We start from the raw sequence: 25957 nt of genomic DNA, 5'->3' as shown, positions 1-25957 counted from the left end.
ATATTTTGATTAACATTTTTGCTAATTCATGAACATTAACAATAAATTGAATTTAAATTTTTAACTATTATTAATCAAACATGGCTAAAACAGCATGCTGTTTCTTTCCCTCTGGTTAATTAAAAATCTAGCACTTCTCAGAATTTCCTTTATCATTCAAAAGTATTAATCACAAGATTCATTCCATAAGTGTAAACATGTAAAATATGTCAGAATCTGTGACTAAAACAGATTTATAGTGGTTTTACTGTTGGTAAATGTTTCATTTTTGTTTACTGATGAGTTAGATTATTTCTGAATGTAATAATACAATTTGACTTAAATGCTGATGTGACTAATCTGTGTGTATGTTTTTTTTTCTCCTCCCAAAAATGCCATTTTGACCTTGTGTGCTTTTTATTTCAGGTGTGACTTATTTTCTGGAAAATTCTATTCTGATACCTATTGCTGTAAGATTTTAATGTCAATTGATGAGCAATAATAATAATAATAATAAAAAAAAAACATGAAAAAATGTAAAAAAAAAATAGTAATAATAAAAAAAGGTTAAGATTGCTGTTAATACATAAACAATAAAATGAAATTGAAATGATTAATAAGTATGTCTACTTTCAATAAAACAAACTCAATGCTGTCGATCAAGATTCTTGAGTATTTACTGTTAAGTAACATTTATAAGTGAAATGCAGTAATTAAAAAAAATATGCAAAAAAATGCAGTAATTAAAATAAATAAAAATAAAATTGCATTACATTAATTTTTCCAAGATTTTAAAATCAAACAAAAAAATCATGATATAATAAACATATTGCTAAATTGATAATGATAAATAAAACAAATAAGCAAAGATTATACATTTCCTTTTTTTTTTTTACTTAACTGAAAACTAGTCTAGCATGCTGAAATCAAAACGACACTTACCTGGCATGGGGTAGATGCCTGGAGGCGGAGGCTGTCCATGGGGAGGAGGATGGGGAGGGGGCAGCGGCATGGGCATGCCAGGAGGAGGCTCTGTCATAGGCAGCATGGGCATCCGGGGCAGGCCTGGTGGGGGTGGAAACGGGATCATGGTAGGAAGCGTGACGTCATCCACGATCAGAGGGTCATTACCGTGGTCAAAAGGACAGAGATCGCCTCGTATGCAAAACCCTTTCTCTGCCAACAAAAAAAAAAACACACATTAAAAATCAACAATACCACAACAGCAGAAACACAAAGCTTGACGGTTTTTACATCTGAGCCTTATACAAGTATTTTATACAAATACTTGTCAAGGTGGAGGAACTTCTAGTCATTCTTCCGTGGAGTTTGCTCCATGTAAACAGTGCTGTATGGATCATCACGTCTTTACTGTCAACGTGCCAAATCACAGCTTGTTTAATAAGATCAGGGCTAATCGAGCTAACCATCCATCCTTCAGGAATCCCTGTGGACAGTCTCCTGCCACTCCCAGCAGTGTGGACATACCCTCGCTCCAGAAAGACGGTAGTAAATATAAACACTGCTGGTTTAACACCGCTCCCAGAAGGCCGTGCAGTGAGACTGCTGCACCATAGTCATTAGTGATGCTTTAGAAACAGACACCTCGAAGAGTAAAATGTGTCCTTGGAGAACATCAAGACACATCAGTGTTTCTGATGTGTTATACATCACTGGACTTAGATTTGAGACATCCAGTGGCTCCAAAATGTATATGGACCTTAATTATGAAAATATCAAACTAAGTCACATTTAAGAAAAATAGTACAAGTGCACTTTAAGCTTTTTCACAAAATGTTTGTTAGGTTTAACATGCTTAAAAGAGCATTTTGTCTTCAGTTTGAACAGTGAATCTATTATTTTAACAAAGCAAAAATGTTTTTTGTATACTTTCTGGTTGCCAAAGATTAGTCGAACATGTTCGTATTTAATGTCATGAACTACACCTGTGGTTATTCTAGAACACCAGTGTGTTCTGGTGTGTTCCGTTTTTCACCCAAAAAAATAAATAAAAAATTAACTGCAATACTAGTTAATTGAAGGAAAAAGCTCATAAGTGTGACATTAGTTTACTATTTTGTTATCTAACACAATGATTGAGAGACATATATATATATATATATATATATATACACACACATACACACACACACAGTATATATGTAAAGAGAGAGAGACACATTAGTTTTTGTATTTTTTTTCTATTTAGCTTTAATTTTTTTCTTCATTTAATTACATTTAACATTAATTTTATAAATAAAAAGATTACAGATAGATAGACAAGCACATTATAGTAATTTTTTAAAAACTTTTTCTATTCAGATTTATTTTTATTTCAATTGTCATTATAGTAATGTTAGTACTTAAACTTATTTCAGTTCTAATTTTCATTTAAGTTTTATCATCAAAAATTCATCATATATATATAACATTTTATTTGAGCTTTATTTCAGTTACCAAAAACAAATTTCAATAGCTTTAACAACACTGATTAGAAAAGTCAGGGCAAAGTCACTCAAGCACCATAATCACACCAAACGTGACAAAGTGAATCGTGTCTTACCGTCGTAGTCTCTGCAGCGATGTTTAAGCATGCTGCTCTTGTTGAACGTCTTGCCATCTGTGTGCTTGGTGAAGTATGTGGACCAGCTCTCTGTAGTGCTGTCGGGCAGGTGAGCCGGTGCTACCACGGTTACGACGTTGGGGACGGCGGGGCTCCCTGAGGAGGGGAACTGGTGCTGAGGAAGAGGCAGAGGCAGAGGGAGCAGGGGGGGTGGATGGGGCTGCTGGTGGTGTGGGTTACCCATGTGGGCAGAGGATGGGTTGTAAGGCTCTGTGTCCTTCCGCTCCTGCTCAAATTTGGATCTGTGCTCTGCTGAAATAAAGCACATTTAAAATCAAGACTTATTTGTTTGCAAAGAAAGAAACATTTGAAAAAATGTCAAGCGGCATAACCATCAAGTATTTTTGCTTGCTTACAAGCATTTTTTTTTCATATCCACCTTGCATATGTACTAGTCTTATCTTAGTCTTTTTTATATATATATATTTTTTTTTACATTTTTAAGGTAAAAGGCATTTAAAAAAAAGACAATCAATTATTAAATAATAAACACACATTTTATAGAAATAAAGCCTCAAAGCCATGACGCTCTTCAGGGGTTCTCTCTATATTCCTCCTCAAAAATTGCTCAAATTTTCTTCAAATATTAATATGCAGTTTTGTTTCCTAAGAAATAATAACAAAAGATTATGTACATACAAAGTATGTACTTTTCCTTTCAAAAATTTTATTCTTTTATTTTGTATTTTTTTTTATGAAAATAGGACAGTTACATCACCCTGACATTTTTATACCAAATAAAAAACTAAATTCTAAATTATGCTTATTATAAAAGATGTACATTTAAGTTCTTCCTAGGGGTGTGCGATATATATCGTCTGCGATAATATCGTAATTGTTGTTTTAACGATGTGCGATTTGACATTATCGAGTATTTTGCAAAAACCATTCCAAACACCCCTTCAGAGTGCACGCATACATTAGGCTACAGGAAGTCTAGACTAGTGCGAATCACAATCACTGCATGACTCAGTCTAATAAAATGCCTTTAGATTGATCACACAATTCAAGATATGGGGATAGAAAATGTATATTTATATCTATATATTTCATATAGTTAATCAATATCACACAGAGAGTGCTGTTTTTTTTCTCCAAAAATGACCATGATTACAAATGTAATATTGATTTTTTACAGCAGTTCAAAAAACAAGAAGTTAATTAAGAGACTTACAGTGTGTTCACACCAGACACGAATGTAATTATTCGCGTGAGTAGATTACATACAAAGTCAATGCAAAGACGCGAATAGAGGCGAATTCGCGCCGGGCGACGCGAATGACGCGAAATGCGCGACCCGTTTGCCGCGAACGTACGATATTCGCCTCAATCGCGTCTGCCGCGCAAGTTCAAAAATTTCAACTCGAGCGGAAAATTCGCACGATGCGTTCTCGCGCAAGCCAATCAGCAAAGAGTTTCTTGACACGTCCAGTTGAATCAGACAATAGAAGAGAGCATTATTGCAGCCGTCTGTTATTATATAGGTCTGGAGCATAGAAAACAATTAAAATCAGTTGGAGTGGTAGTTGTATTTTATTAGCATGGCTACAGAGATGCTGCTATCAATAATAAAAATAATAGTAATATCAGTGTATATATACAGTAGTAAAATGTAACACACACATTAATACAGGATCCTAACGTTATTCATCCTCCTCTGGATGGTGCCGTGAACCCAGACACGTCGGCGTTTGGCTTTCCATTGTATTTGGGACTTTTTGACAACAGGTACAAAACAGCGATTGTAGTTATCTCCCACTATGGTTGATCGCGCTGTTTTTATTCACGCGAGTGACACGAAAAACATCCCGCGAGTAATCTACAGCGAGTGACACGATGCGCATATTCGCTTCGCGTCTGGTGTAAACACACCATTACAACTGTGCAGTGAGTTTTAAACATCATATTGCCTGTTTTTGCTTCATTTCGCCAACAAAAATAATTCCAAACAAAGCCACAGCACTGTTTCGCGTCTCTGAGCAACATGACGGCGTTTCGTTCCTGAATGAAGCAACCGTTTAAACGATTCGGTTCAGTCGCAGTGACTCACTTATTAACAGTGACTTGCTGCCACCTACTGGCGGTTTTAATTGCACATTTAAAGTTTCTTTTTGATTATTTCAATAATTTCGAATTACATTATTCAACGTTTTGTTTAATATATCAACACATTTTTTATGCCACTTCAGACTAGGGCTGCACAATTAATCGAATTTCTAATCGCGATTACAATTACGGATGTCACAATTATGTAATCGTTCAAAGCGGCAATTAATCGTTCAAAGTCCAGTTATGTTATTCTGTGTGCTTAAGATCTTTTTTTTTTCTTTCTACAAGTTATCTTAATGGGTTTTCCATTGTTTTAATATAACATTATAATACCATGCATATTTTACCTTTTTTTATTTAAAGAAGAAACCAATCCAATGAATAGATGCCACTTAAGGCTTAATACGACAGAAAAGCAATAAAGGTTTTTCAGTTTGAGGGTTTTCAGCGTGTTTATTTTCATCTAAAAATATGGCATGCGGTTGCTTCAAACAATGATATAACATCATTCAATGTAAATTGTGATAATCGTAATTAATAATCGCAATTACAATTTAAAGGGAATAATCGACAATTGTGATTTTTGTCATAATCGTGCAGCCCTACTTCAGATGGAGCTTCTGTGTTTCCTCTGCATTGCAAAGATGAATTTTATTTATACTGATTTCATTTGCTTGATAACAGCCCAAATGTCTTATTCTAATTCACTGATTAAATGTAAGAATTTGACTCAAAAGATAATGCACACTTTTAGAAAAAATGGCTTTATAAAGGTAAAAATGCACATTAAGAGGTAAAAATTTAATTAAACTTATTGGAAAAGATTAACTTCTATCAGTGTGAACTGACCACCACACAGAATATGAAGAATATCAAAAACTTTAGGAGTCAGCTGTCCATGGTAGTCCTTAAGATAACAGCACAATAACACACTCAGCAAAATATCGTCTAATTATCGTTATCGATAAAATCTCAGAAAATATCGAGATATTATTTTTTTGTCAATATCGCACACCCCTAGTTCTTCCATGTTTGAATTTCATTTATTTATGCGTTTAAGAATTAAATAATAGATCTGGCCAAAAAACTAGCATCATATTATGGAACAATTACCCATTTAAATGAAATACATTTCGAAGCACTCTGTTGCACACAAAAGAACTTAAGCGTAGGTAAAAGAAAAGTGACAGAAGTGATTTGGGACGGTCCTCACCTCTCCTCTGATTGTGCTCTCTTTCTCGGCTCTTTCCACGGCTGCTACTGCGGCTACGACTCCTGCTTCGACTGTAGCTTCTCCCCCGTGAGCTTCCTCCTCGCCACTCATGTCGGTCTCGGTATGATTCTCCGCTCTTTCCGTGACGGTCCAGTTCCCGCCGCTTACGGTCGTCTCTCCTGCGGTCATCTCTAGCCCTGAGTTCAGACATATAGACACTGCGTGTTACTGATATGTGTCTGAATTATATATATTGGACTGATTTGACTGCCTCATGTCCAGTGTGAAAGGGTTTTGAACACATATCATGAATGTTCCATGGAATAATCTGAGGTACCATGTTTTTTTTTTGAAAAAATTAATACTTTCAATGAGCAAGGATACATTATATTGATTAAACTCAAAGGTAACAGTGAAGACTTCTAGATCTTTACTAAGAATTTATCTTTTAAATACTGCTTTTCTCAACTTTCTATTCATCAAAGAATCCTGAAAAAAATATATCACGGTTTCCAGAAGAATTTTAAGCGCAACTCTTTTCAACATTGATAATAAGAAGAAATGTTTCTTGAGCAGCAAATCATCATATTAGAATGCTTTCTGAAGGATCATGTGACACTAAAGAATAAAAAACAACTGTAACCTTTATATGTGACCCTGGACCACAAAACCAGTCATAAGGGTCAATTTTGTGAAACTGGGATTTATACATCATCTGAAAGCTGAATAAATAAGTTTTCCATTGATGTATGGTTTGTTAGGATAGGATAATATTTGGCTGAGATACAACTATTTGAAAATCTGGAATCTGAGGGTGCAAAAAAATCTAAATATTGAGAAAATCTCCTCCAAATGAAGTTCTTAGCAATGCATATTACTAATCAAAAATTAAGTTTTAATATATTTACAGTAGGACATTTACAAAATATCTTCATGGAACATGATCTTTACTTAATATCCTAATGATGTTTGGCATAAAAGAAAAATCAATAATTTTGACCTATACAATGTTTTTTTTTTTGGCTATTGCTACAAATATACCCCAGCGACTTAAGACTGCTTTTGTGCTCCAGGGTCACATATGTACACAAGACCCAACACAATCAGAAGGAAAAGAAACACTTTTGAAGACCAACCTTGATTCATTTAAGTCAGAACGATTCCTTAATGGGCTTCTTCTTCTTTTGTTATCCCGATCATCTTCAACATGACTCGTCTGAAAACAAATGTAAATGTGTTAATAACACAATTTATTTATTTACACTAAAAATCTGTCATGACTATCGAGGAGTGTAGTGCACCACTATACATGTCAAATCAAGTCAATTTTATTTTTATGCGCCCTTAACAATACACATGGTTTTTACAGAAAATCATGATGCTAATAACATCATCATGCCTTATAGTTGCATCTAGCCGATCAGTGCTGATAATACAGTTTACATTTTTCAATGATATAAACAATCAAGCAGTTGCTATGTAGTATATATCGCTTTATGCGATTATACAGTAGAATTTGGATACACTTATGTACCCGGCTTTATATACAGAGCTGTGTAATAATACAGTTTACTTTTCACAAGATCATAAACAACAAGAAATATCTTATGCTGTTATTTTATATTACTGACTACTTACCTCTTCCTTCTCCTCAAGCTTCTGCACTGGGATTTTACCCTCTTCTTTAGCAGCTGGATTTCCCAAATAATTTTTGGTGGATAGACATTCAAAGAGTTTATCGACAAACCCTGTAGTGTCTGTGAAACGAAGAGAACAATGAATCAATTCAGCAAATACCCAAAGCGCATGATAATCTTTTTAGATCATTCATATTCGACAAGAGATTAAACACAAAGGGCCTGAATTCACTAATAATCGCATACTTATGGGGAAGGGGAAGTCGTGGCCTAATGGTTAGAGAGTCGGACTCGTAACCCAAAGGTTGCGGGTTCGAGTCTCGTACCGGCAGGGATTGTAGGTGGGGGGAGTGAATGTACAGCGCTCTCTCCCACCTTCAATACCACGACTGATGTGCCCTTGAGCAAGGCACTGAACCCCCAACTGCTCCCCGGGTGCCGCAGCATAAATGGCTGCCCACTGCTCCGGGTTTGTGTGTGTTCACTGCTGTGTGTGTGCACTTTGGATGGGTTAAATGCAGAGCACTAATTCCTAAATACTTGGCCACATGTCACGTCAACACTTATGTGCACAGCTATTCACAAATTTCTAAATTGAAAATAATCAGCTATGTGAGGACTTTTTATAATACCTTTCTGAAGGAAAACGTCCAACTGATCCGCACACAATGCTCGGAGTTCTTTCTCTGGTTTATCCTTCTTTACTAACGCCACAACGTAGTTTGCCAGTGCAGATGGGTCAGCATCACATCTGTAAAAGATCTCATGTTCATTTCATGTAAATCCACACATGCAAGAGACAAGAAGTCTCCGGTCTAATTCAAAAGTCAAGTGTATCCATGCAGGTCTTCTAAAACAACAATCCACAATATAAGTGTTGTTTACTAGTAGCTTTTCCAAGAGGTCTACTAGGATGCACAGAAATCAAACACATGACAAGTTGTCAGCTAGTGCAGCAGCAACAACCACCAAACACACTAGTGACTCCAAAGAGAAACTGTCTGCCTGCTGGTCACACATGCCAAGGCTTTAAAACTAAAATAACTTGTGCCCTGATCCGGTTTTGGCCCAGTCTATGAAAACTATCAGGCTGTTTTGATGACCACCCCACTCAGCCAGCAGACCCTCTTGGCTTAGCTTCCAGCTACATTGTTTCTAACTGGAAGGCGTGTTAGAATTATGAGCTTATGTATGAATACAACACAATTTAACTATAATTTAAACACCAAATCAAAGGAAACTATAACTATTCGCTGCGCGCTTAAGTGGTTTGAAATCCAGCTAAGCGGTTAGCATGTTAGCGCCGCCAGTTCGCTTTACTGATTTAAATGTCACTGTTCATCACTTACATGGGTTCAAGAAGTTTAGACAGCCAGGATTTCAGAGCGTCAACATTTTCTATAATCATCCTGACGCGCAACTGATTAATACTGATAAAAGGCTGGGTGTTTACGCGTAACTCCTACTAGCATCGTCTAGAAACACGCTCTGGGCCTTCTGTAGTCACTAGCACGTCGGAGGAGCTGCTGGAGGTTCTGCGCAACGTCATGACGCAACGACGGCAGCCAATCACAGAGCTGCTTTAACTTGCTCTTACGCATTCCTCCAAGTACTTTCACTTTTTGTTCCAATCAACTCTAAATGCATAAAAAAATAATAAGAAGAAATGTAACAATGTTTAATGTTGTTATTTATTCTACAAAAATACAAAACACCCCTTCCAGCTATTATATTATTATATTTCATGTATTTTATTTTACCTTTCTGTTGTCTCACTTATTACATACTTTAAGTGATTTTATTCTTGAGAGTTTTACATCAGAGTCAGACTATTTGATGTTTGGATGTTCGTAATATTTCTGAGAAAAAAAGAAAAAAAAAAAAACTACAGGCCCCAACAACAACAACATGGCAAATTAAAATTAAATTACAAAATTATTATTATTACTGTGGCTTTCTGGGGATAGTTGTGCTATGACTTCTACAAGTGATCAGTTAAGCGGGGAAGTGTACTGTACTGTGCATAGATATACACATCAGTTTAGCTGATTTCCTATGTAAATTAAAAAGAAACAAAAAAGCAGTTAAAACATATCAGATTTTGAATAAGATTATTGAGTCATCTGTAAATAGAGACTCAAAGTTTAGATGATTTTTCCAAATCCCCTCACTTGAGTCAAAACGAAATGTAGAACATGTACTATTATTATTAATAATAACTTTTACTTTCTATTATTATTATTAAATAGTTTACTTTCATTTATTTATTTATTTATTTTTAATCATTTATTTTACTTTAATTTTGTTGTCTTTGTTTATACTCTAAATCTCTCGCTGTATGTATATGTTGATTGTTTTTACTCACTATTAAGTCCAATTGTCAATATGCTTTAACAGTATGTTTTCCAATGTCAAATGTTACTTGCAAAATGTTAATAAAAAATACTTAATGAGAAGAGAGAGAGAGAGAGAGAGAGCGAGATACGGTACTGTGGCCCTACGAACTCCATTACCCTAAGTATTTAAAAAAGACAAGATTAATGGAAAGAGTTTGAAGTTTGGAATTTTGTATTTATTTACGTAAAAAAAATTGGTTTATTTTATTAATTTATTTTATTATTATTATAATATATATATATATTTTGTTTTAATCTATAATAGTTGAATAATTCATAGCTGAACCGTGTGCGTTTCACACTCCAGACCAGTAGGTGGCGGACATGCACCTTTAACGTTGGTTTGCCAATCCGCCAAAAAACTCGAGCGAAGAAGAAGAAGAAGAACTCCATTACCCATGATACAAAGCGTCATCCGGCGACGACGTTTCCGTACGGTGTCATTAGCCGAGTGCGCGTGGGTTTCACTCTTCAACAAATCCTGCTGAAGTTACAGCGAATAGATCAGAATGACGGTAAATTTCATTTACACTAAGCCGTTTCAGTGGTTTACACTCTTTACTTCATGCGGTTTAGAGTATTGCCTGCTTCATGATCTCAAACAACAAAAACTGAAATAAACCGCTCCATTGAGTAGCATGGCTTATCGTTAGCTGCTAGCTTCGTGCGAATGTGTCCCTTATTCAGTTACCCTTATGTACTTTGAGTCCTGAACGAAAAGTAGGAACAACCGTTCGAGCCACACAGTGAGCGAACTCAATAACGTTGTTAACTTACTTTTTTGCAAGTTGGATGAAGTTGGCAGAGTAATATGAATGGAGATGATGCGCACCACTGCTGTTCTGATCTAGACACAAGTACCAGTGTATAGTTTATCAAATGCACCATTTTCGTAACTGGAAGTTTTGTTTATATACATCATTTGTGTCATTCCAGGAACGCAAAGGAACAGCAAAACTTGACTTCTTGAGGAAGATTGAGGAGGAGGTTCAGCAGAAATGGGAGCAGGAAAAGATGTTTGAGATTGATGCTCCAACCACCTCTGAGGAAAATACAAAGTGAGCCTGTCTTAATATATTTTCTGACGTTGTACAGATTCTGTCGATGACCAATTATGTATTCTTGTCTGTTTACCCAGTAAGAACAAGTACTTTATTACGTTTCCTTACCCGTACATGAATGGGAGACTTCACCTTGGACATACGTTCTGCCTGTCGAAGTGTGAGGTGAGTCCGAAATCCAGTTAAAGAAGACGGCAAAGACATCATTTCATATAAATTATGATTCAGCTAAAATCTCCAATGTCCTGTAGTTTGCAATAGGTTACCAGCGGCTGAAAGGAAAGCAATGTCTTTTCCCATTTGGACTTCATTGCACTGGGATGCCCATCAAAGTGAGTAGATTAAAAGTTCTGCGCCTCAGATCTGTACACGTTTGTCATCAACAAATCTGTTTTATGTGTAACAGGCATGTGCAGACAAGCTGAAGAGAGAAATGGAGCTGTATGGAAACCCGCCGCAATTCCCTGAGGAAGATGAAGAGGAGGAAGAGCAGAAGAAGATCACCGATGAGGTCATCATTAAGGACAAGTCAAAGGGCAAAAAGGTAAATGTGTGCTATGAGGAAATTATAACCTAAATGTTGTAGGACCGAATCCCCACAAGGGTTGATCCATGAGCTATGAATGGCGTATTAACATATAATAATTAAAGCTAATAAAGTGTAGGGTTGTGACGGTGAGGAAATTTTCCCAATGGTTAATCGACGCCAAATAAATAAGAAACGTAGAACGTTTATTAGCAAAACAAGTAAGAAAGTTTGGAGGCACATGCGTACACCTTGATGTCAAATAAAATAAATAAATGAGATAAAGTGAAAATCAGCAAACAATGTGGAACCAATTAAATAAGAAACGAATGTTTATTTTGAGCAGTGTAGAATAGCACTTGTTGTTTGTCATTTCTCTGATCACAAATGCAGACATGGTTTTTTGTTTATGCAGTATGTGGAAAATAATGTGTTTTTTTAACTTTAAACCGCATAAACACATTTCATTACACCAAATAAACAAAATGTTCTTTTTAGCAGCATCATATGACCCCTTTAAGATAAACAAGGTTCTACACCAGATCTATAATGTTACAGATCATTTATAATGCTTACAAGAATAGGCTACATCCTAAAATATAATTAGAAGTACAATTAGCATCAAGAAGCTACACTTGAAAATGTATGTAATTATTAATATATTTACTTACCCACTTTAAACCATCATCGAGTGCTTGTAATAACTTCCAGTTGCGATCTATAGTTGATTTTGATTAATAAGCAGACACATGCACTCTTTGTATGTTTAATAACGCTACACTGCTAATATTTGTCATAAACATCCTTTATTGCTATAAAAACACTGTGAGCTGCATACGAAACACAATATTTCGTCATAATCATTTCTATTTGCTTTCATATTTCATGTGAAGAAAAAGAGTGAACGCGCTCTGACTCATAACACTCGCGCACGTGGAAGAAAACGGACGGTGCTCTACAGATCGCATAATTCAGTGGACAATTAATAGAAATGTTATTCTGTATAAAGAACATGTGAGAATAAATCTGTTCTCAAATACCAACGATAACAAAAACTCAGCATCCACTCTCTTCTCTTATCCGGGATACTCTTCTTCTGTGTTTGTTTACTTTTCGAAACAGCGCCACCACTCAGCTGCTCCGGTTACGTGATCCTAGCTCAAATCTTATTGGACGGCCCATGTTTTCGCTTTGCGAAACTGAAAAGATTAGTCGGAGTGGTTCGAAAAAAAAAAAAAAGCATTCGCATTTTCGGTGCGCGAATGTTCACGGTCTGTGGAAGCATCCATAGAAATAAATTGTTTTATTCCAGTGCGTCATCGCGTCCGATATTCGTTTCGCTTTTTCACGCTCAGTGTGGAAAGGCCTTAAGACTTCATCAGAGGAAAGCAAAGTTCTGTACACAGTACACGTTATCATCAAAAATGACACCTAAAATTAGCTGTTTTATGCAAGTTATTTTTAGGTTGCCTAAAAAAAAAAAAAAACTTCAGGCAACATTATGGGAATATTATTTTGTTTACAAAAAAAAAAAAAAAAATGTTCTTAGAATATAATTATTTGGTTCCAAAAAATAACCAAACAGGAACCAAATACTAACGTTAGGTGAACATTCTCTGTTAGTTGTGCTATATTTTTTATTTTAATTTATTGTAAGAATTTACAAACTTGAGTTGAACGTTTCTGTTCATATTACTGTTTTAAAAACTATTAGTCAGTTAATTAATTATCAGCCAGAGCTTCCACTGTGGTTATTGGTGTCTGCACAAATTTACAGAATGACTTAGTATTTTTATAAAGTTCAAAAAAAAGTTTTTTTTTTTTGTTGTTTTTTTTAATTTTTTTTATGTAGTTTACACTTCTCAGACATATCTACTTAAAGTTAAACATTTCCATTTTATGAATGTTTATCTATTAACTTAGTTTTGTTTTGTTTATTTAATAATTGTAACTTTTTTAATCACATTTATTATTTTCAAATTCTAAAATGTTTAGTTTTAAAATGAAACCTGTCTTGTTCTTACAGGTACACCATTTACTCTCCAAAAGATGGGCAGCCCTGCATGGACCATGACAGACAGACAGGAGAGGTGGGCACTGCTTTTAATTAAGAAATTCCTTTTATGCTGTAAAATAAGATGGTTGTGTTTTGTATATTTAGTAATGTTCTGTGTCGCAGGGAGTTGGGCCTCAAGAGTACACCCTGATTAAGATGAAGATTGTGGAGCCTTACCCAGCAAAATTGAGGTACGATTCATAATAATATGATATTGAATAATTGTCATCTTCGTGTATCATGGTCCTCTAAAAAATGTCATGCTATGACCATGGTACCAAAAACATGGTATTTGTAAGTCATTTTGTTTGAACTGTGTTTAAAGAAGGTTTTTGTTTTCTAACTGTTTACAGTGGCCTTAAAGGCAAGAATGTTTTTCTGGTGGCTGCGACTCTGAGGCCTGAAACCATGTTTGGTCAGACGAATTGCTGGATTCGGCCAGATATGAAGTACATTATATTTGAGACGGCCAACGGTGAGCTGTTCATCAGCACGCAGCGGTCAGCCAGGAACATGTCCTACCAGGGCTTTACCAAAGAGAATGGAGTGGTTCCTGTCATCATGAACATCATGGGCCAGGTTTGTGTTTTTATTCACCCTATGTTTGTGTATTTATTTATTCATTCATTTGGAGGTGAAATGTAACATTTTTATAACATTCACTCAGTGAAAGTGTGATTTGTTTCATATTATGTTATAATATTCAATTTCTATTTTTCTGGTGTATTATAAATAGTGCTATCAAACGATTAATTGCGATTAATCGCATCCAAAATAAAAGTTTTTGTTTACATAATATATGTATGTGTGCTGTGTACAGTATATTTATTATGTGTATATATAAATACACACAAATGCATGTATATATTTCAGAAAAGTGTTTATATATTAAATATATTTATTTATAATATAAATTATATGAATATAAATATAGACATGTAAATATTTTCAAAATATATACTGTATGTGTGTGTGTATTTATATGTACGTAATAAATATACAAAGAACACACATATATTATGCAAACAAAAACTTTTTTTTTTGTATGCGATGAATCGTTTGACAGCACTAATTATAAAATAACAGTACTTTTAACTTAACTTTTTTTTTTTTTTACTTAAAAAAAAAAAAAAAAAAAAAAAAAAGAATGTTAACTACAAAAAAAGATCATAATTTTAATCCTGACAATGCAGTGCGTGTTGTACCAAACTTATGACAAGTATTTTCAGTACTTTTTGTGAAATTACACAATTTAATTCACAAACTGAATCAAGTTTATGCACACTGACTGCTCCTTCACAGACACACTCCTCCTCCCATTTTTTCAGGACATCCTTGGCTGCGCATTGAGTGCCCCCCTCACCTCATACAAGACCATTTATGCCCTGCCAATGCTCACCATTAAAGAAGACAAAGGTACCCGACACCAGCCCACAGTATCGTCGCATCACATTACCCGTGCACAGACAAGATGCATCTCTCAACGGGCCACAGGGCAATGCTGCATGCTTTTAATAGCCAAAGTGAAAGCGGCGTTACTCATTGCGGAGTACAGTGAAGCCAGGAGAAATGGAATATGGAAATGTCCGTAATGGATGTTCCCTCAGGCTACACGGACCACATTACTCCAAACACAAACTGCTCCTCGCCTAATTCTTTTTCTTATACCCTGGGCTCTTGTTTTCATCCCGAAAGGGCCGTCCCCAAATTGATATGTCAGAAATTTCAATATCGATCACTGGTTGTCTGACTGTGGAAAAATAAATGTTGTTTTTGCCAAAAATGTGAGGTGGAGCATTTATAGTAAGTTACCTTATTATGGAGTTTGTTGAAATCTAATTTGTCATCACAGGAACTGGAGTCGTCACCAGTGTTCCGTCAGATGCTCCTGATGATATCGCCGCTCTGAGGGACATTAAAAAGAAACAGGTGTTGTATTTGTTTTATGGCATTTCATTTTCTTTTCTAGATTTGGTTTGAGTTCCTTCAATGAGGAAATTCCCAGAGAAATAACTGTAGTTCAGATAAGATGAATGTTCCTGATACAAAAATGCCTTAACATGTTGTTTTTTTTTTTTGTTTTTTTTTAAGGCTTTGAGAGAGAAGTATGGAATTCAAGATTATATGGTTCTACCGTTTGAGCCGGTAAGAAGTATTTTTAAAGACCCCTTCCCAGGCTCAACTATGAGAAAAGCCTAGTGGCGGTCTGAGAGAGTTCCAGGGCTGCATTTAATAATAAATAGTATTTAAATGTAATGTTCAAATTTGTGCTGTCAAACGATTAATCACGATTAATCGCATCCAAAATAAACGTTTTTGGTTGCATAATTATATAAATATATATATTAATCGTGCTGTCAATCGATTAATCGCGATTAATCGTTTGACAGCACTAGTTAAAATAAATATTAACAATACATGTACTGCAGTACTTCCATACTGTTGAGTAGGGCTGCACAGTTTGGGGAAAAAATTTAATTCTAAATGTAATGTGATTTTTCCTGACTAATAAATAAAAATATGGCATGCTTGTCCAACAACAACAGCAACATTGATATTAACAGTACGCAAAATAAATTGACAAAGTCTGTTTTCATTTAGAGAGCATAAATGACAAGGGAGCCTATCAACTTTTTTTTTAATAAAACTAAAACTAAACTAAAATTATTAATGTTGCGGTCTAAAATAGATTACCACACTGTTTCAAGAAAGTGGCAATTTATTAATCTTCATAGCCATCAAGTCTGGGTTTGCAATGTAAACTAGTGCATAAGCTATTGACAACTTTATAAAAAGGCCATTTGCCTTGCTGTGCCTGTCAGAGTTATTTTTCAAAACATCCTAGATTCTGTGTGTCTAAAGTGGCTTATGGCTTTCTGTTCTACCAGGTACCCATCATTGAGATTCCAGGTTATGGGAACCTGTCGGCTCCTCTGGTTTGTGATGAACTAAAGATCCAAAGCCAGAATGACAGAGAGAAACTGGCTGAGGCCAAAGAGAAGGTCTACCTCAAGGGCTTTTATGAAGGGGTAAGACAATCTAAACACCAACATCACTTCGATTCATTATTTTCTTCACTAATATACAGTAGTAACATAGATAAATGCATATAGGGGCACTTCATGAAATATGCTTGTTTTAGATGCTAAAGTTGGTGGTTAGAGTACTATGTGCTTGCTTTAGGTATCTGCTAAATGACAGCTTATTCCTACATGTGAAGATCTGAAAAACTTCACTGAACTTTGTTTTGCCAGATCATGTTAGTGGAGGGTTTCAAGGGACAGAAGGTCCAGGATGTTAAGAAGCCCATTCAGAAGATGATGGTGGAGAAGGTTGGTGGACCACATGTAATACATGACATGAAATAATAGTCAGAACTTTTTTTAAATGGAACAGTGTAGATGGCCCATATCATAGGACAATATGGACCTCATACCAGTGTTAATTTCATATCTTTTTCACCGACGACAACAAGACTATAACAAACTAAATCTCTTTTTGAATGACAAAAACTATGACGTAAATCTATTGACATTTTCGCCAACGAATAAAAACGAGACGAAAATGTTAGGTAGGGACGATTTGAGAAGAGATTCATTCGGAACGAATCTGCTGCATGGTTCGGAGGTTAGATGCGTACATATGAACCGGCAGGACATAAGCTAACATACACTTGCTGCACGTCGCATAAAACGTTAAAAAATGTCAATATGTGGGAGTAAGAGAAGAGCAGACATATGGATAAATCTGATGATGCAAGAGAGAACTCAATTCGGTCCGGTTTTCTGAGCACAGAAACTTGTCCGTTTTGATGAGTATTCACGTAAACAGTAGGGTGAATGTGTCTCAATACATTGCATCCATTGCAGCTGTGCATTCGGTTTTAAAGGGACAGCAGCCTAATTTAGTTGCTATTGTCCGAGTCATTGATGTTAATCAAGCAACAAAAGAAAGACAGAAAATCACTCCCTGCTCTTGACTGAAAAAATGTAGTAGCCCTAAAGATTAATCTAAATTTATTTATAGAAATAAATATGTCTGCTTGAAAGACTGAAGAATGTGGTTATCAGGTCGTTATAAAGAATGCATAATTATCCTATATAACCATTGGTATTTCATTAAAAAGAAGACCATGTTCTTGTTCTTTATGAGAAGTGGTTTTATTTAATTTTAACATAAAGGCTTGTTGTGTGTCTCTGCAGTTAAATCGTCTATCATGATAAAACCTTAATATCAAACCTATATAATGAGTTTGGAAATTTTAGAGAAATGCTTAATAAATGCATTACACTGTAACTAAACCCATTAGATTTTAGCCGACTAAATTTACTGTAGATTTAGTCGACTAAAACTAAAAACAATTCAGATGACTAAAACTAAATGGCATTTTAGTCAAAAGACTATGACTAAAACTAAATCAAAATTTGCTGTCAAAATTAACACTGCCTCATACTCAAGGAAGAGAAAAACAAAAAATGCCCCAGTATTATTCAGGGCCCCAAACTGAGCTGAAATATTTAATTTTGTGCAGTTGTTGACGTGTATATGGCCAAAAATAAGATGACATTCTGATTGTAGCATTGCAGTTACTTGAGATAGCAAATTATTTTCCACAGAAGTATAAGTACATAAATGATGATTATTAGTGAAATAAATAGTAAATGTTAACAGAATTTAGAGACTTTTAAAAAATAGATTTGCAATCCATTTACAGTTCAGTATTACAAAACCGATATCCAATTAAGAAAAAAAAAAGATTAAATATAGGAAAAAATAATGTTAAAACCATTTTCTCAATTTTTAGTTGTCACTAAATCTCCCAATAAAATTTTTGTAAGATGGTATTTAAATGCTTAGGTTTTTTCATTTTTTAAAATTTTTTTTTTTTTTAATCAAAGCTCTGTAGATTTTAATGTGGGGGCAAAAAAATATAATGCAATGCGGCAATGATTGGGAGATGAACGTACAAATAAATATTCCTCTAAAGCCTGATCTATTTGATACTCGTATATTAGCATGATTTTTCTAAACCATTTTTTTCCAAGTTGCTTTAGTCCAATAAATGTCCATCTTAAAATATTGCTATACTAATAAAATTGTTTTTCTACATTGTTTATACACTTTATAAAAATCATTAATGATTTGAAAAAGACAACCTGCATCACAACCTGAAGGTGGATGTTTTTAAAATTATACTAAAAGCCCTTTTACTCGCTAAGCAAGTAGACTGTGTACAACAGTTTTTTGATTGTTAATCATTTAGAGGCCTTAAAAGTTTGTGAATTATAAATATGATACAGTAGGCTTTGTAGGGTTTATGATTGAACATTTAATTATGAGTTGCGAATCTTTTTCTTTTTTTTTAAATTTTTTTTATAAGGTATCAAAAAAAAGTCTAACCCTATTTTATTTATTTTGTTAGGGGGAGGCGATGATCTACATGGAGCCGGAGAAGCAGGTCTTATCTCGGTCTGCAGACGAGTGTGTTGTGGCATTGTGTGATCAATGGTCAGTGCAGAAAACACTCTCATACAGATGCTACATACTATTTTATCTCAGAACGCATGATAACATCTACTACCATCTTGTAGTATATTCACTCCCTCTTCAATTAAATCATGCCCTATCCCTGTGCTCTTGTGGGATTTTAGTCGTTTTTTGTTGTGGTGGTGACTTGCCTTGAGGCGTCCCTGATCGATTTGACTTGGGCTCTCTATCTGTCAGGTATCTGGATTATGGCAATGAGGAATGGAAAAAGCAAGCTACGGGCGTCCTGGAGGCTCTTGAGACGTAAGTCTCACACTTTGTGGCATCGGGAGATTACAGTGGAAATTGTCAAGTTGCTGTGTGGCACCGTTATTGCTAGAGAGACTGTATGAATGCGTGAATACTGACTGTATGCTTTGCTCTTTAGGTTCTGTGACGAAACCAGGAAGAACTTTGAAGCAACATTGGCTTGGCTTCAGGAACATGCCTGCTCCAGATCGTATGGGCTAGGTAAGACCGGCTTATCTGTGTGTTACTGTAGTTAACAAGCTTTGTTGCCAGCTTTTCCTGCATCCTGTTGGATTTTTCTTTTGAAATAAATTGCTCGTAATAGTTAGGCAAACTGCACAAAGTTTTCTTTGCACACATCCATTTGAAATCACCTCAGATGGCCGCCTTTGTGTGAAGCTTATCTTAATCAAAGTGGTTTTGTAAGGACAAGGCCCATCTATATTTCTTTTGTAATACTCTTATTCCTTGCTCCTCCCTTGCCCCCAAACCACTCAGCGATACCATCAGCAATTTTCATTCTATTCCTTAGAGAGTACCTTTGATTTTGGACTTCTTTTATGTGTTTGGTTCCCATAGGAACCCGGTTGCCATGGGATGAACAATGGCTCATTGAGTCCCTGTCGGACTCCACAATCTATATGGCTTACTACACCGTGGCACATCTCCTCCAGGGAGGGGTCCTCAACGGACAAGGACCCTCGCCACTGGGAATTAGGTATTATTTGCTTTTGCGGAAAAAGTAGGATAGTTAAAAAATGCAAAACAATGTGTATTATAGAATAAACAAGACAGTTCTAATTACCAAATTTACGTAATGCAAGGTTTTGTAGGATGAAGATCAGTTAAACAGGAGAATGAGGAAAGGTGATTGATGGAAAAACATAATGTAAACGTAAAAGATTTTGAAATGATTGTTTGGATTTTGGAGTCCTTCTTTATAGGGGTGGGCCAAATGACCAAATGTTATGTCACGATGTGAGTAATTTCATTTGACAGTAATGATATATAACCATAGTTATTTTTTATTTAAATAAGGCCTTTGATATCAAAGTTTGATACCATAGAAATTTCGTAATTCTTGTCACCAGTGTCAGTATTACACACACACAAAAAAAAAATTAGCCTAAATTAAAAAACTCAAGCTCACTGAAGACAAGTAAACAGTCAGCAATTAAATAATAAGCTAATTACAAGAAATAGGACAAAAATAAGCTACAGTAGAACAAATAAATAAGAAATGCTACATGCATTGTATAATCAAATGAATAAAAACACTGCATATTCTTCACTGTGTAAGTTAAATATACAGTGGGTACGGAAAGTATTCAGACCCCTGCGTTTCAAAAAGGCGGGGCATAGAGGAGAAACAATAATGTACAGTATGTGGAAAATAATGTGTTTTTTGAACTTTAAACTGCATAAACACATTTCATTACACCAAATACACAAAATAATGTTCTTTTTAGCAGCATCATATGACCCCTTTAAGAGCTGCCCGGATCTAGTATACTGTTACACACGTGTTTTCTTTCTCAGCTGTTTGCTTTCACTTGCAACAAGTGTGTGTATTTAACCATTCAAGGTCTATAAAGTGGCAAAGATAACTCTGTTCCATACTCCCGCACTCTATGAGCAGCGTCTTCACATGTGCGCACCTCATTTTGCTGCTGATTGCATTTCAGTGGCTTAAAATCACTTTTTTACCGCAATGCTTAAAAACGTGTGTAAACTCAGAAGTTTTCGTGACCACGTTCCACGTAGCACAGCAACGTCACATGAGCGTATAACCACGATATAGAGACAATAGTCCAAAATCTCTACCGTTGACAAATTTCTGCTGGTTAATCGTGTCTACCGGTATATTGCCCACCCCTACTTCTTTATATTATATGTAGATCATACCCATTTTCCCCATTTATTCAGCTTAACACTTGACCTTTTACCACCAGCATGGGGCAGGTAGTCACTGAATCACTTTAAAGATTAAATGGAGTGCTGCAGGGATGACATATTTTTGTAGGCCAAAACCCAAAAATTAGCTTTTTAACACTTCTGGATCCATCATTCTGAAGTCAATAGATTTTTTGAATGTTTTTTCGATTAAATGCCTGAAATAACATCTGTGGTAAACATGAGCTCCAGATAGTTTTATTTTTTTGTTGACATGATAAAATACACCAGTAATCTTGAAAAAGGAGGTTGCTAGCAGGTGGCTAAATGGGACTACTGTGGTTGTCAGGGACATTAAACGGCATCACACTAAAGAGGAAAACTCATATATTCCACTTTTACAACCTCATTGTGTAAATAATCACACTCATGCAAACTATTCTAGTTAAAAAAATGGTTAATGGTGGTGCCGTTGAAGTCATGCGACTGTGGTGCGGTTTGTTTATAGCCTATGTCTAGCTTTTTTCTGCTGCTGATTATATTTAATATTCAAAATTAAGTTGTTCATTTGTGAACAAAACATAGAATCATATTTTTTGTGCGCCATCACTGCAGGACTTTATATAGTAAAATAATTAAAAAGTAAATTTTACAAGTTGACTTTGTCTTAACTTAATTTTTAGAACATAGATAACATGGGTAATATATTTAATTTAAAATGAATTTAACAAGTAATAAAAGCCAAATTTACATGTACCCTAATATCTGCTTGCATTTAACAACCCCACAGTGTTCAGATAAAGAATCCAGCAAATATATCATGGAAAATATGCTATCAAATTGAGTAACAATTGTGAGAATTGAAAGATAAAGCTTACGTAAAATGTGTCCGACTCACTGTGAATCAAATTGAGAACAAAAATAACATGGGAAATGTCTGAATATACTGCCACACATGTTCATTGTTACTTGAATAAAAATGGTAATCCACAAAAAAGTGATAAAGAAAACCACATTTCCTCCCATTAGAGCCGAGCAGATGACGAGGGAGGTGTGGGATTACATCTTCTTCAAAACAGCACCTTTCCCAAAGACGGACATCCCAAAGGAAAAGCTGCAGAAGCTCAGGAGGGAGTTTGAGTTCTGGTACCCTGTAGATGTCAGAGTATCAGGGAAAGATCTGGTGCCAAACCACCTCTCCTATTACCTCTACAATCATGTAGCCATGTGGCCCAATGACAGGTACACTGCAGTTTACTTATTTACAAGAAAATGCAGTTTACATTACAAAAATTAATGTATTGCAATAAAAAGTACCCCCTCCCCCCATTGTTGTAATTCCTACATCACAACTATTACTACTTAATTTAAAGGTGAAGGCCTTTTTCTTTTTTTTTTTGTACATTAACCAGGGAAGAGAAAGTAATATTCTAGTAGTAATATAGCCGTTTAATTTAAATTTGTCACCCTGATGGATATTTGCATTGCTACACATTTTCACGCTCTTTGCTATATATATATATTTTTTTTCATGATAGTGGCAAATGGCCAAAAGCAGTACGTGCCAATGGTCATCTTTTGCTAAACTCTGAAAAGGTGAGATGATATTCCTCTTCTGTCTTTCTTGTTGGGAAAGACATACGCTGAGTTTGCTCTAACCTTAGCTACAGTGCAATAAATTGTGCTCCAGTGTAATTGTGAGGACCACATTTCTGAGAAATGCTTTATGGATATCTTTACAAATCTCTTTAACAAAAAGTCCATAAATTACCATACTATTATAGTATTTATTAACATTTTTATCTAGCATTTATTTATTTTTCAGCTTTTGTTTTAATTTAAGTTTTAGTAATTTTATGTGCTTTTGTTTTAAATATTTCTTTTTGCCTTTAATTTTTATTTCAGTTTTAGTAATTTTAGTGCTTAAACTTATTTTATTTCAGTTAGTTGACAAGGCAACATTTCTAAATGTCAAGTTTTTTTTTTTTTTGTTTTCTGTGGTATTTCAATTAAGAAAATAGTTTGTTTGTTCCTCTGTATTTATGAACACGCATGTTGTGGATGGTCCTCTTCAGTCGTCTAATTAGATGTTTATTCACCCACCAGATGTCCAAATCCACTGGCAACTTTCTCACTTTGAGTCAAGCCATTGCCAAGTTTTCAGCAGATGGTAAGTCATTTGAAGGCCAAACACTTTACATGTGGTCAGACTCTTACTGCAGCAGGAGTAGGTTTAAGACCTATGCATGTAAAGTCTAACTTTGTGATCCCCTCAAAGAGGATATATGTTTTTTTTTTTTTTCTGTGACCTGTAATGTAGAATTATGAATGTGAATGCCATAAACCCCTGCCAACCTTGACTGTGTCTGTATCGTAGGTATGCGTTTAACTCTGGCTGATGCTGGGGATACGGTAGAGGATGCTAACTTTGTCGAGGCCATGGCAGATGCAGGAATATTGCGTCTCTTTACATGGGTGGAATGGGTGAAAGAGATGATCGCCAATCAGAACAACCTGAGGACCGGACCAGTGGACACGTTTAATGACAGAGTATTTATTAGGTAACACAAAGTGCTGACAGAAGTGTGAAACAACAAAAAAAGCATTCATGTAAAATTCACTTGTTTCCATTCAGTAGTATAGTGAATATATTATATTGTGGTATAATAACAATAATAGAAGTGCACTGTTAAGTAGATAAAATAAAGAAAATACAATGGGAATAGGTACACTACCATTCAAACGTTTGGGTTCAGTAAAATTATTTTATTATTATTTATTATTTCTTTTCCTGAAAAAAATTGCTTTCATTCAGAATGACAAATTAATCAAAAGTAACAGTAAGGACATTTATCATTTTACAAAAGATTTGTTTCAAATAAATGCTGTTCTTTTGAACTTTCCATTTAATCCTGATAAATCGGTTTTTATAAAATATTAAGTAGCACAACTGTTTTCAACATTGATGGTAATAATAATAAATGTTTCTTGAGCAGCAAATCAGCATATTAGAATTATTTCTGAAGGATACTGTGACACTAAAGACTGGAGTAATGATGCTGCAAATTCAACTTTGCCATCACTGAAATAAATTACATTGTAAAATATAATCAAAAATAAAACGGCTCTTAAAGCTGTTTTTACTGTACTTTTTTTATTAAATTAATAAAACCTTGGTGAGCTTCTTATAAAACATTTTTTTTTAATTCTTACCGACCACAAACTTTTGGAGCAGTAGTGTATATAGAGAACATTCATTCATTCATTCATTCCTAACTGTTTAGAGTTTTTGACTGCAAAATTAAGGCATGGTTTTAATCTGTAAAAGGGTCTTTATTTTTATTGATTTATTTCCACCTGATTATCTATGTCTGTCTGCAGTGAAATGAATTCCAGCATCATTAAAACAGAGCAGCACTTTGAGAGAATGATGTACAAAGAGGCATTGAAGAGCGGTTTCTTTGAGTTCCAGGTAACATAGACAATTAAATTCACCATCCTTCACATCAACATCCGTTGGCTAAATAATTGTGGTGGAGTCATATGGAGCAATTATATTTACATTAGTAATATTAAAGGCACAATATGTAAGATTTTTTTATTAAAAAATCCAAAAACCACTAGAACAGTGTTATATATTTTGCTGACTTGTGTACTTACATTATCCCAAATGTTTCGAAGAATGTTTAAATCCAGAGAAATAAGCAATTTGACGGCTTTCAGCCTCACCCTGCTTCATTCTACTACGTTAATAGATCATTAGCTCATCCATGAACATGATTTCTGCCCGAGTCCCGTCGGATTGCATCGGCTGTGGGGATGAAGACGACAACTCCCATGATTCCACACTCAGTCATGGCATCATCAAACTATGCCTTTGATTCTTTGTTTATTTTGAATTTGCGCCCTCTAGCGGCGAAAATTACATATTGTGCCTTTAATTAAAAAGAACAGTAACGCATCACGTTATTTCAAGAGACCGCATGTACGGCATGTGTCATTCCATGATATGTCAGGAAATTTTCAGCAGTGTAAACTATGGCAGCGAGGCTATGTATAACAACAAGTTCTTGATTCTTTGAAGGCCGCCAAGGATAAATACAGGGAGTTGGCCATCGAGGGCATGCACAGGGATCTTGTGTTCCAGTTTATCGAGAACCAAACACTCCTGCTGGCTCCCATCTGCCCCCACCTGTGTGAACACACCTGGTCCCTGCTGGGGAAGGTGAGACCCCCTCTACGCTGAAGGACAGGTTTCCACTAAGGAATTGCCTGCTTACTCGTGAACCATAACATTTCACAGCCAATCATACTAACGAGGAACTACAGTAAATGGCATTTTCCACATATATGGTACACCTTGATTTTCCAGTTGTTTGTTTCAAAGGCACAAATCCTAAACTGTATGCAACAGATACAATCATGCAACAATGTCATACTTTTGACAATATTGTGAATTGACATTCAATTAATTGTAGTAAGAAAAATATCCTTAATAGCTAGTTTTAATTACCATTATTTTTGGGGATTTCTGTTTTTCCAGAATATAAATAAGGAATGTTTAAAATAAATATGGAACATAGCTTGATGTATTCCCCAATTGTAAGTCGCTTTGGATAAAAGCGTCAGCTAAATTAATAAATGTAAAATGTAAATGTATTTAGTTAAAGCTTTTAGACTAGAATTGCATCCGTGGCATATCCATTCTTGCATTATGATTTGTCCACTCAATTTTAAAATTTTAATTTC

At 35.2% G+C, this 25957-nt stretch overlaps 2 protein-coding genes across 4 annotated transcripts in view; one reads left to right on the top strand and one right to left on the bottom strand.

Moving 5' to 3' along the window:
• The window catches only part of LOC107661721 (RNA-binding protein 27-like), a 20386-nt gene extending 11336 nt beyond the window's left edge, over positions 1-9050 (bottom strand). For 2 of the 3 annotated variants that reach the window (XM_016451466.1, XM_016451468.1), the window contains exons 1-7: positions 8851-9050; positions 8134-8252; positions 7503-7621; positions 7001-7080; positions 5865-6061; positions 2543-2854; positions 922-1155 (exon numbers count right to left, since the gene is read on the bottom strand). In XM_016451466.1, the coding sequence (XP_016306952.1) occupies positions 922-1155; positions 2543-2854; positions 5865-6061; positions 7001-7080; positions 7503-7621; positions 8134-8252; positions 8851-8909 (1120 nt within the window). In that variant the 5' untranslated portion in view covers positions 8910-9050. The remainder of the gene's footprint in view (positions 1-921; positions 1156-2542; positions 2855-5864; positions 6062-7000; positions 7081-7502; positions 7622-8133; positions 8253-8850) is intronic. The other variant, XM_016451467.1, reaches the window with a different exon arrangement.
• Positions 9051-10308: 1258 nt separating this feature from the next.
• LOC107661776 (leucine--tRNA ligase, cytoplasmic-like) overlaps positions 10309-25957 on the top strand; it is a 25024-nt gene continuing 9375 nt past the window's right edge. Inside the window, exons 1-23 of the mRNA XM_016451544.1 lie at positions 10309-10412; positions 10834-10955; positions 11036-11123; positions 11210-11290; positions 11365-11510; positions 13511-13574; positions 13664-13731; positions 13894-14119; positions 14869-14956; positions 15393-15469; positions 15632-15685; positions 16429-16569; positions 16795-16872; positions 18963-19048; positions 19265-19330; positions 19455-19537; positions 19895-20033; positions 22238-22450; positions 22747-22804; positions 23315-23378; positions 23586-23769; positions 24590-24680; positions 25293-25433. Of these exons, the coding sequence (XP_016307030.1) occupies positions 10407-10412; positions 10834-10955; positions 11036-11123; positions 11210-11290; positions 11365-11510; positions 13511-13574; positions 13664-13731; positions 13894-14119; positions 14869-14956; positions 15393-15469; positions 15632-15685; positions 16429-16569; positions 16795-16872; positions 18963-19048; positions 19265-19330; positions 19455-19537; positions 19895-20033; positions 22238-22450; positions 22747-22804; positions 23315-23378; positions 23586-23769; positions 24590-24680; positions 25293-25433 (2364 nt within the window). The 5' untranslated portion in view covers positions 10309-10406. The remainder of the gene's footprint in view (positions 10413-10833; positions 10956-11035; positions 11124-11209; positions 11291-11364; positions 11511-13510; positions 13575-13663; positions 13732-13893; positions 14120-14868; positions 14957-15392; positions 15470-15631; positions 15686-16428; positions 16570-16794; positions 16873-18962; positions 19049-19264; positions 19331-19454; positions 19538-19894; positions 20034-22237; positions 22451-22746; positions 22805-23314; positions 23379-23585; positions 23770-24589; positions 24681-25292; positions 25434-25957) is intronic.

This window comes from Sinocyclocheilus anshuiensis, unplaced genomic scaffold (genome assembly GCF_001515605.1).
Source record: "Sinocyclocheilus anshuiensis isolate Anshui unplaced genomic scaffold, SAMN03320099.WGS_v1.1 scaffold207, whole genome shotgun sequence".
NCBI lineage: Eukaryota > Metazoa > Chordata > Actinopteri > Cypriniformes > Cyprinidae > Sinocyclocheilus > Sinocyclocheilus anshuiensis.
The sequence above is the reverse complement of the archived record's forward strand: the minus strand, read 5'-3'. Positions and strand labels throughout refer to the sequence as shown.